Genomic DNA, 12,314 nt, shown 5'->3' with positions numbered 1-12,314 from the left:
GATAGGGGTTGTGGGCATAATGTAATTGTTTTTGTGTTGGGGAATGCTGTCAGCATGGCCACTGACCTTTAAATACATCCCATCACGCATTGCTTCAAGCCACACGTTGCCTTTTGTGACCTGACAAGATTCCGCAGGAGAATACGACAACAACAAAAACTCATCTACAACACACTGAAATTAAAATATATTAGCAGAAATTAGAATAAATTACATGACCACAAACTTTGCATCAATGACCGGGGTGCATTGTTCAGAAAAAAAGATTGTTTGGGACACACTTAGTTAAATAAAGTGAGTAAAGAATGACAACAGAGCCGAGAGACATTTCTATGATGATTCTGATGTGTCCTCTATTGAACCTGAACCTGACACTTATGTTCAGTTGGTGCAGAGACAAAGATGTGAGGTGAAACACTGTCACTTGGGCCTTGTGGTTTCTAACTGCTCCCCCAATCTGATGCCACTTCCTGTTGTTGTTGACAAGGGCTATGTTCCAATTGTATTATCTACATATCTGTCCTTCCTCCCAAAGTGTGAACTTCCCTTCACTGATTTGAAAGAAATATGGTGGCATGTAGCCTAGCGGTTAAGAGCTTACTGGTCCCCATTGGGAATCAAACCCAAAAACCAACTGAGCTACACGGGACATTTACATTTACATTTAAGTCATTTAGCAGACGCTCTTATCCAGAGCGACTTACAAATTGGTGCATTGGGACCATACTACTATGCTTTGTAAAGTAGCATCAGAGGTTGAATTGGAGATTGTCAGAGCATGTTTACATAATAATCAACAATTCAAAGGCATTGGGAAAATATAGCCTACCAAGACACTCATGTTGAAGATTAGATTAGGTCGCCCACTTTACTGGAAACTTGTATCTCTCGCTGATTAAACGACAGAAATGCCACATCCATCATCACCATTAGCAAGTGTTGATGTGTGAGAAAAACATCCTGCTGCATGTAGTTAACTGTCAATACTGTAGCCGACAAAGTTAATCAGATTGAAATCCGGCCATGTTGTTTCATATTGAATACCCACTAAAGAGAGCATTCTCTTCTCTTTTTCAATAGAGTAAAATAATACAGTTCACTGTTCAAGGCACCAAGTTCATTTTCACAGTGGAAAGCCTATGTGCATGTTACCACATTTGATCAATAATTACATTACTTATTTGAATGTTTCAAGGTAAAAAAGTAGCCTATACATAAACAGAAGTATGACGAGCTTGTTTTGCAATAGGCCTACAATTCTACAAATGCAAAAACAATAAGCTACCATTATGGAATTGTCTTGTCTGCCCATCACTGTCATATTCTCAAATTTGATGGCTAGGTCCAGAAGGCTCCTTAACAGCTTCTACCCCAAAGCCATGAGACTGCTGAACAGTTAATCAAATGGCTACCTGGACTTTCTGCTTTTCACCCCTGCTTACATGTAGGCCTACAGTGTATTAGTACATCAATCAATCGCCTAACCAAACCTACATGTACATATGACCTCAATCACACCAACTACCTCTTATCCCAGTACACTGACTCTGTACAGTAGGCACCTCCTTGTGTATATATATATTTATAAATAGCCTTTTTTTGTTATTTTGTTGTTTTATTTTATTTCATACCATGTCATTGTTGCATACTTATACCTGATTGACTTAAAGGGCATTCTAGAGCATGCATTATATCCCTTTATAAACTGGGTAGTTCAAGCCCTGAATGCTGATTGGCTGAAAGCCATGGTATATCAGACCGTATACCACAGGTATGACAAAACATGTATTTGTACTGCTCTAATTACATTGGTATCCAGTTTATAATAGCAATAAGGCACCTCGGGTGTTTGTTGTATATTGCCAAAATACCATGGCTACGGGTTGTATCCAGGCACTCTGCGTTGTGTCGTGATTAAGAACAGCCCTTAGCCTGGTATTATTGGCCATACACCATACACCCTCAGGCCTTATTGCTTAAAAAAATATGGTATTTCCACATGGTAGAATTAAATGGCTATAGTTATTTCTTACATATTTTATGTTTGAGCTGCTTTTGAATGCAAAAGTCGAATTGAAAACATTATAATTCTTGAATTGGATTTTCATAAAAGTTTGGTTAGCTAAACTAGCAAGTCTGCTATTGTAGCTATCTATTAAACTTTCTAGCAATTTCAGTGGATTTTAAATACATTTCTACCGGCAAATTTTTTTTATTTTTTTTTTATTTTTATTTATTTAACCTTTATTTAACCAGGTAGGCAAATTGAGAACACGTTCTCATTTACAATTGCGACCTGGCCATAATGTGTACATTATAGCCATGATATGAACAGGATTATGAACTCGGGGCTTTATGCGTTCTCTGGAAAATAAGGCAACTCTGTGGAAGGTTAGTTCCACTCCGTTAGCATGGCGTGAAAGATACCTTCCAGGTTATTCATTATTTACCAGGGAACCTAGCTATAGCCCCCTCGTTGATTATCCCTTAGGCCTAAATGCTGCTATTTTCTTTTTATCTATTTGCTAATTGTCTTACTTTTTAACTGCATTGTTGGGAAAGGTCTAGAAAATAAGCATTTCACCCTACGGTAAAGTCTACACTTGTTGTATTCGGCGCATGTGACAAATAACATCTGATTTGATTGAATAAAAGAGTGTTGCGCCAGTAACCGAAATGTCACTTATTCATGTCCACGAGCCGACTAGGGGTGCGTTCGTAAATTCCCTCTGTTTGCGCACTGGGTGTTCGTAAATTCAGAGTGTTGTCAGATTGTCCGTTCGTAAATTCAGAGCGTTTCGCTCTCGGAGCTTCAGACGCTCTGGCCGAAGAGTAGAGTTGAACCGAGCGTTCTGACCACACAATGGCAGTCAAGCACCCAAGCTAACTGGCTAACGTTGGCTAGCTTGCTAGCTAGCTACTTCCAGACAATAATGAGAGAATACCTCTCTGACCATTGTACTCGCCCTAGCAGAGCTGGTTAGGCTGTTTTCATGTTATCCACTGTAACTATTCTGCTGGTAACAATTGAAATACGTTTTTTTGTCGACCTTTACCGACTCCGGCCATATTCAACAGGTGTTGAGCGTTCGTAAATGCATCAGGTTTTCTGCGCTCTGGCACACTCAGACGAGAATGCTCTGAAATCGGAGTAGATTGCCAGAGCGAATTTACGAACACCCCCCTAGGTGAAAAATCTATAGATTTGCCCTTGAGCAAGGCACTTAACGCCAATTGCTCCTGTAAGTCGCTCTGGATAAGAGCGTCTGCTAAATGACTCAAATGCAAATGTCGAAATGAACCCACAATAAATTGTAACATCCATCATCCTTTGAATAACCAACAACTCATCACACGATCGAGCTGTGGTTATGCAGCTACGTCTTGTTTCCAGTAACTACGTTACACCTTTCATTAGAAAACCAAAGAAACATATTAACCACATTTTCGCACTGCTATTGGGTGAGTAGGCTCAACACCTGCTTCGAAACACAAATGGAAGCAAACAGCTTCAAAACAGAGAAAGGGGGATCTTATGATCTTGTTCCGCTTCTGAAAATACAATTTTCAAAAATAACAATAGATGATTTTATAGATAATAAATACAACGTTGGGGGGGGGGGGGGGGGGGGGGTTAAGTAGCCTTTATTTTCTATTAAGGTGACAGTTTCCTCGTAAAACAACAGCACGGAACAGTACAACATTTACAATATGCTACTTTGCAGATCCTAGTTTGCTGTAACATTTCTTTCACGAATGCAGCGATTATTAAACCGATCCCCATCTGAAAGGATTTGCTTATTTGAGAAACTTTGCACACTGCATAGGCTGTGTTCATTTTAGCAAGGAAAATACATAGGCTGTGTTACACAAGGAAAAACTTTGTATCAATGTAAAAAGCACAAATTCATGATTTCAATCATTCGTCTGCTCAATAAGCACTCAGCATTTAGTTAATTAAAACAAAAATAACATCTGAATTTTCAATTATTCATGGTAAATTAATACAAAAATTGAATTAAGATATTAAATACTAAGTTCGAAAACGAACTCAAATTTCTTTAAATAAATTACACTTTATTACACACATGACAAGTTACTAAATATTATTGTGGATAATGATGACTATTTAGAAATAATGAGACTACATATTTAATAAGTTATAGGTCACATTAATATTTTGGAAATATTTTTGTGTAAATCAAAGACGGATTTAGTGAATAGAATGTACCGCTGTGACAGATAGGCCTATTGCAGGGCAACTTTCATAAAACAGTCTAAATTTAAATCATAAGGATCTACCTTCAATATTTGCTCTCTTTATTTTTCAGAAAACCTTAAATGAACATTCTTTCAAGTGTCTGCAGCGAGTAGCTACCACAATCATCAAAAGTAAAATGTGATTGTACATTTTAAGGAGGGAAACACAATATACACAATTTAAAGTTCCGCAATTCATTTCACAATTGGCAGTTGAAGTTAATGGAAGACATGGAAAGATAATTTCTGTAAAAGAGGCTTCCTGTAAAAATTATTCTAACATGCTGTATTTCTTTACAGTAATGGTTTATGCCTACTGTAGGTTACAATGATCAGTTTCAGGCACCAACCTCATTCTGTCGGGTAAGACGCATGAAGCTCAGACTATTTTAGTAGGCTAACTATCTTCTTGAAGCTGCTGTGAAGTAGAATAATATTTTCATTAGCTGCTGGGGAGGTACCTATCCTTGTTTATACATATACGATGGGGCGGCAGGTAGCCTAGTGGTTAGAGCGTTGGGACAGTAACCTGAAAGGTAGCTAGATCGAACCCCCGAGCTGACAAGGTAAAAATCTGTCATTCTGCTCCTGAACAAGGCAGTTAATCCACTGTTCCTAGGCCGTCATTGTAAAAAAAGGTTAAAAGTACATATATATATATACAAAAGTATGTGGACACCCCTTCAAATGAGTGGATTTGGCTTTTTCAGCCACACCCATTGCTGACAGGTATAAAATCGAGCACACAGCAATGCAAAAATACCGACACTCCTTAGCTGTCACAACCCTGTGTGATATGTTCACTTGGCTGCGTGACATAAATCATAGCTTTGCAGGCCAGGGGTGTCCATATAGTCTCTCCACGGTTACTGGCCCAACGCTCTAACCACTAGGCTACCTGCGGCCCCCTTATCAAGGGTGTCAATCATTTTGGACCACTCTGTACATTTAGTGACACTTGAGGGAGGCATTTAATGCAAGTAATGAGGATGATGAAAGGTTTCAAAACGCAGTGCCTTTGGGAAGTATTCAGACCCCTTGACTTTTTCCACATTTTGTTGTGTTACAGCCTGAATTTTGAAATGGATTATAAATAAATAAGTTCAGGAGTAAAGACGTGCTTAACAAGTCACATAATAAGTTACATGGACTCACTCTGTGTGCAACAATAGTGTTTAATATGATTCGAACATGAATAGCCTGATTCACGTAGTCGCCTCTGAACAGTTGATGTTGAGATGTGTCTGTTACTGAAGCATTTATTTGTGCTGCACTCTGAGGTGTAGTTAACTCTAATGAACTGATCCTCTGCAGCAGAGTTAACCCTGTGTCATCCTTTCCTGTGGCGGCCCTCATTAGAGCCAGTTTCATCATAGCGCTTGATGGTTTTTGCGACTGCACTTGAAGAAACTGTATTGACTGACCTTCATGTCTTAAAGGTCAGAGTGTTGTGGAAGACACATTTCAGTTGTACAAATGACGAGGTATCCCCCTTTCCCTTAATAAGTAACGATGGACTGTCGTTTCTCTCTGCTTATTGGAGATGTTCTAGCCATAATATGGATTTGTCTTTTACCAAAAAAGGCCATCTTCTGTATATCACCCCTACCTTGTCACAAAACAATTGATTGGCTCAAATGCATTAAGGAAAGAAATTCCACAAATTAACTTTTAACATGGCACACCTGTTAACTGTAATGCATTCCAGGTGACTACCTCATGAAGCTGGTTGAGAGAATGCCAAGTGCGTGCAATGAATTCATCAAAGCAAAGGGTGGGTACTTTGAAGAATCTCAAATATAAAATATATTTAGATTTATTTAACACTTTTTTGGTTACTACATGATTCCATATGTGTTATTTCCTAGTTTCGATGTAGAGAAAATAAAACAATTAATAAGACATTTCGGTAGCACTTTACATTGAAGCACAGAATACATGGTAATAACATGACAATAACATGGAAAATACTTCTTGATAACAATGTTAATTTCCTTGCAAAATATATGTTAAAAACAAATTAAACACTCCAACCTTGATTTAATTTAATTTGATTGTTTCAAGGTAAAACGTACACATAAACAAAAGTATAAAACGTTCGCTTTGCCATAGATCTCTAATTCTACAAATGCAAGAACCATAAACTACCATTACGGACTCGTCTGCCATCGCTGTCATATTCTTCAATTTGATGGCAGGAGCCGAACCCACAACTAGAGGTAAAAACAGATCAAGGCAAAATGAATCATCCAGCAGCTTTGGATAACCAACTCATCACACACTCGAGCTGTGGTTATGCAGTTAGCTATATCTTGTTTCCAGTAACTACCGTTTCACATGTACTTAGAAAACCAAAGAAACATTAACCATATTATCTCACCACTATTAAGTCTAGGCTCAACATCTGCGCCGGGAACATGCACACTGACGCAAACAAGTTGAAAACAGATAATTGGTGAATTTATGATCTTATTTTTCCGCTTCTGATGAGATTCAATTAAATAACATTTCCCCAAATATGAAAAGATTATCTTATAGTAAAGAGATGCAATGTTTTGGGGGTTTTAAGTAACCTTTATTCATAGAAAACAGCACGGAACTGTAAAAATGTTTTTTACAATCATTTACAGAACCATTGTTGTTGCAACTTTTTGTTCACAAAGGCAGCGATTATTAAATCCATCAGCATCTGAAATAATATGGTTATTTTGAGCAACTTGGTTAATTTGAGCAGGCTGTGTTAGGCAAGGAAAATGTCATGCAAGCTGTATCAATGTAAAAAACAACAACATTGTATCAATGTAAAAAAGCGCATAAATGATTTTCCTCATAGAGGTCTTCAGGTGCTGGGTCCTCTTCCCAGGTTCCTGTTGTGCAGCAGGAGAGAGAGCCCACAGCAGTACACCATGCTCTTCACTATCATCACTGTGTAAACCACAGAGGCCAGGTTCAGACTAAACGTTGACTGGAAGGAATCTGGTGAAGAGAAAATATTAAGGCTGGGATTCAATTTGAATGCAGGTTACATTCATTGCCGTTTATAAACACATGTTCCTATTAAGCCGACATATGCTACATTTACCGTGGATGGCATCTCGGCACTGGATGGCATCTAGGCACTTTGCCTATAAACCATGATCAGATTATCTATCCGATCGCGTTTTGTCGGCTATACTCCACTTAGGAAGTTTTAACAATACGAACATTTTACATGACCTTGGCGAGTGCAACAGGTAATAATGTCCCATTCGACTCGCTCTGCCACGTCACAATTCCTGGTACTCTGGTCCTGGATCTTGGACCCACTACTCACGCTGGTCCAGGATTCGTTTCACCCCGGGTTAGTTTGTGTTTCACACATGCTTTATAGCGCGGATCAGGGTAGGCTACTTAACGCTCCTGGATCCGGATCATAAGAGGATATGTGAAAGCGCCCTTAATTAAAGGTAATTTCAAATTGAGCAGCCATAAACAGCGTTTACCGTGAATGCGTTCGTCAGAAGGTGGAATGTCGACAAAACGCAATCGGATTTAATACCTGTCTAAATCCGTTAATTTATCCAACCACTCGTATTTTCCCCCCCCCCCTATTTTTTATTTTTGTTTTGAATTGACCCCAACCCTGCATGAAATATACATTCATTTTACCATCGACATACTCCTGCATGTCATTTCTGAACGGGCAGGTTGGTGAAGACATGGTGGTTGGAGTATCTTCTGTTGGTTTATTTGAGAATGAGATGGAAAAAGATTATATTAAAGAATATGCTTTCAGAATATTATGTAGGCTACTGTCAGGGATAATTGTTCCGCTAATTAAGGTGTTTTGTTTTAACTTGCAAAACTAATAACTACACAACATTCCTATGCAATGGCCAATTTTATGTCACATTTTTATGTTCTTTCTTTTTAATAGGCCTATGTCATTTTTACATGGTTGAATCCATGATAACCTACTCATATAAATATAGTACATAAATATTAAATTAATAATGATGTATAAAAAAACATAATAGGCCTACATACTAATGTAAAACTATTTCAATGACTGGCTTTACCTTTTGGGATGTCAAAATGTTGAGCGCCCAATTCATGCTCCACAGAACAGATGTATTTGTTCCTGTACGTATTCTCTTTATCAATGATGATCATACTGGTCGTCTGTCCTTCCTCCCTCTTTTCCAGCTGTTCCCCCTCTGCTTTGGGCACCTCCGTTATTCCATCCTCCATCTTCCATGAGATCTTGACCAAGTCTGGAAACATGTCTCTAGCCAGACATAGCAGGGTGGTCTTCCCATTCGACTCAGAGCTGGACGCTGGGTACACAGTCACTTTGGGTTTTCGAGTATTGCCGTCTGATTTTCAAGAGATATAATAACATTTACAGACTTCTTTAAAGGGACATCACACACAAGATGAATCGTGATGTCCCACACCATTTGTTCTATATCCAGCTGTACTGTCTATATTCAAGTGAACAATTAATTACATTTTTCTCCATAACAACTATCCTTTATGGAATATCTTATTTCAATGTAAATCATAACTTTCAATGTCATTTAAAACGTAAGACTCTTAGTTAAGTAAACAGTTCAAAATTTTTGCTCTATGTCAAATTACTTTACATTTATATCACTAATTTACCTGAGGGTGTATATCTCTAAGAGTAGGGACATGCAATATACTGTAAAATGTTCGTATGGCTTCCTTGAAAATCAGAATTATCTATTGTACAGACTAATAACTTTCAAATACTTAATATTTTGTTCCTAACATGGATTAATCATGAATAGTGCATATTTGCGGAGCAATACTGCAGATGTTTTCGAAACGATTTTGGATAGTGATTAGAGCTATAGATTAAATATGACTTATTAAGGACTACTGCTTTGTTTACCTGTTGAAAATCAGAGGAATGGATATCTTACCTGTCACATAAAGTGTCGTGCCAGAGCCAAATTCGAGCCTACACAGTGAAAATTCCCTTTTCAAAAAGTAGTCTGCACTGTGAGGGTAGCCTGGAGGGGTGGATGTGGGGGATGGGGGGTGGTGGGGGGTTGGTGTTTTTTTCCTGAGGTAGCTAGTCCCCCCCCATCTTTAAATTGGATCATTTAGCATTTTTAATTGTTAATACAAAATATGTAAATGTTTCTCTGCATATCTAAGCATAACTCTTGAGCTTTAATAATTTTTTTTACAGATCTATTTATTATTATTATTTTATATTTCAACTTTATTTAACCAGGTAGGCCAGTTGAGAACAAGTTCTCATTTACAGCTGCGACCTGGCCAAGATAAAGCAAAGCAGTGTGACAAAAACAACAACACACATGGGATAAACAAACGTACAGTCAAGAACACAATAGAAAAATCTGTGTACAGTGTGTGCAAATGAAGTAAGGAGGTAAGGCAATAAATAGGCCATAGTGGCAAAGTATTTACAATTTCGCAATTAACACTGGAGTGATAGATGTGCAGAGGAGGATGTGCAAGTAGAAATACTGGTGTGGAAAAGAGCAGGAAAACAAAAACATATATGGGGATGAGGTAGGTAGTTGGTTGGATGGGCTATTTACAGATGGGCTGTGTACAGCTGCAGCGACCGGTAAGCTGCTCTGACAGATGATGCTTAAAGTTAGTGAGGAAGATATGAGTCTCCAACTTCAGTGAATTTTGCAATTTGTTTCAATCATTGGCAGCAGAGAACTGGAATGAAAAGGTGGCCAAAGGGGGTGTTGGCTTTGGGGATGACCAGTGAAATATACCTGCTGGAGCAATTGCTACAGGTGGGTGTTGCTATGGAGATCAGTGAGCTAAAATAAGGGAGAGCTTTACCTCCACTTGCTCCAGATGACCTGGAGCAAGTGGATTTGGCGATAAATATGTAGAGACGACCAGCCAACGAGAGCATACAGGTCGCAGTGGTGGGTAGATTATGGTGCTTTGGTGACAAAACAGATGGCACTGTGATAGACTGCATCCAATTTGCTGAGTAGAGTGTTGGAGGCTATTTTGTAAATGACATTGCCGAAGTCAAGGATCGGTAGGATAGTCATTTTTACGAGGGTATGTTTGGCAGCATGAGTGAAGGAGGCTTTGTTGCGAAATAGGAAGCCGATTCTAGATTTAATTTTGGATTGGAGATGCGTAATGTGAGTCTGGAAAGTTTACAGTCTAGCCAGACACCTAGGTATTTGTAGTTGTCCACATATTCTAAGTCAGAACCGTCCAGATTAGTGATGCTAGTCGGGCTGGTGGGTGCGGGCAGCGATCGGTTGAAGAGCATGCATTTCGTTTTACTAGCATTCAAGAGCAGTTGGAGGCCATGGAAGGAGTGTTGTATGGCAATGAAGGTCGTTTGGAGGTTTGTTAACACAGTGTCCAAAGAAGGGCCAGATGTCTACAGAATGGTGTTGTCTGCGTAGAGGTGGATCACAGAATCACCCGCAGCAAGAGCAACATCATTGATATACACGGATAAAAGTGTCGAATTGAACCCTGTGGCACCCCATGGTGACTGCCAGAGGTCCGGACAACCCTCCGATTTGACACACTGAACTATTTCTGAGAAAGAGTTTGTGAACCAGGCGAGGCAGTCATTAGAGAAACCAAGGTTGTTGAGTCTGCCGATAAGAATACGGTGATTGACAGAGTCGAAAGCCTTGGCCAGGTTGATGAAGACTGCTGCACAGTACTGTCTTTTATCGATGGCGGTTGTGATATTGTCAAGGACCTTGAGCGTGGCTGAGGTGCAACTGTGACTAGCTCGGAAACCGGATTGCATAGCGGAGAAGGTACGGTGGGATTCGAAATGGTCGGTGATCTCTTTGTTGTTTGGCTTTCAAAGACTTTAGAAAGGCAGGGCAGGATGGATATAGGTTTGTAACAGTTTGGGTCTAGAGTGTGTCATGTCTTTGGCTATGCCGGATTAAGTTATATGCCGAATTGGTACAGTGATACATTTTGAAGGAAAGAACTATAAACAAAATACATAAATGCTATTCTAACACCCCCCCCCCCCAAAAAAAAAAATATATATATATGAAAAAAATATATATATATATTTTAAAATAATAAACAAACAAATAACAAGGGTAACTATTTACACATTTTCTATTTACAATATTGTGAAGACCCTCAGTCCTCTACACAATATTGTGCTGCTGGTGCTATGGCCCATAGCAGTCTCTTTCTGCTGTAAAGCAGAGGCTTACTGAACAGGTGGTGCAGGTGATGGGGAATTTCCTGTGACAAAGCGCACAACGACGTCTCCCTACTGTGCCCTTTTTGCCCTGAGGCACATTCATGCCTGCAGAGATGAATCTGGGCAGGTGAACACCACTGGTTGTGGTGTTCACAGACTCTAGACTTTGTTTTAGCTTTTCCTGATTTATTTGCCATAATTTAAATATATAAACTTGTTGAAAATGCTATTGAATATGTACTGCTATGCGTTACACTCGTGGCTCCGTCAAGTAGGATTTGCAATGGCGAATTAACCACTTTTACGCCAGAGTTTACGACAAAGGCTGGTCTTCAAACGTATAACCATTACATATTGCCGTTTACCTCAGCTCATTGGCTATCTTCCAAGCTAGATTTCAAGATGATCAGTGGTCATTGGGCCAAAATACAGTCAATCAACGATAGACCGGTCCTACCATTGGTGCACAATGAGGTCATTGATTGGTGTCTTCCAATCGGTTTGTTTCGGTCAATACGTCCCGGGAAAAGAGCCATCATGTATGGTTGTGTTAGTAACAACCAGAGGATTGCAATGAAACCAACCATGACTGGATAAACGTTTGTTTAGTGTGTGTAATTACCACGAACGCTTCGTCCAAAGTTGAATGAGACGGAAATCACGACGCAACCGGTTTACAAATGTTTCGTGTTAGGCTATAAAAATGGATTTTATCAAACAAAACGAACATTCACTGTGTAGTTAGGACACTTGGCATTGCCACCAGAGGAAGATCTTCAATGGTAAGCGATTTATTTTATTGTTATTTCTGACTTTCGTGACACTAATGCTTGGTTGGAAAATGCTAGTA

At 39.2% G+C, this 12,314-nt stretch overlaps 1 gene segment (V, D, J or C); it reads right to left on the bottom strand.

The window, feature by feature from the left end:
- Positions 1-6,327: 6,327 nt before the first annotated feature.
- Positions 6,328-10,171, bottom strand: LOC129825869 (T-cell receptor gamma chain C region C7.5-like). The segment is given in 5 exon segments: positions 6,328-7,236; positions 7,909-7,977; positions 8,319-8,615; positions 9,189-9,278; positions 10,096-10,171. Coding segments are annotated over 5 exon segments (669 nt in total).
- Positions 10,172-12,314: the final 2,143 nt, after the last annotated feature.

This window comes from Salvelinus fontinalis, chromosome 28, assembly GCF_029448725.1.
Source record: "Salvelinus fontinalis isolate EN_2023a chromosome 28, ASM2944872v1, whole genome shotgun sequence".
Classification (NCBI taxonomy): Eukaryota; Metazoa; Chordata; class Actinopteri; order Salmoniformes; family Salmonidae; genus Salvelinus; species Salvelinus fontinalis.
This window is presented reverse-complemented; position numbering and strand designations above follow the sequence as displayed.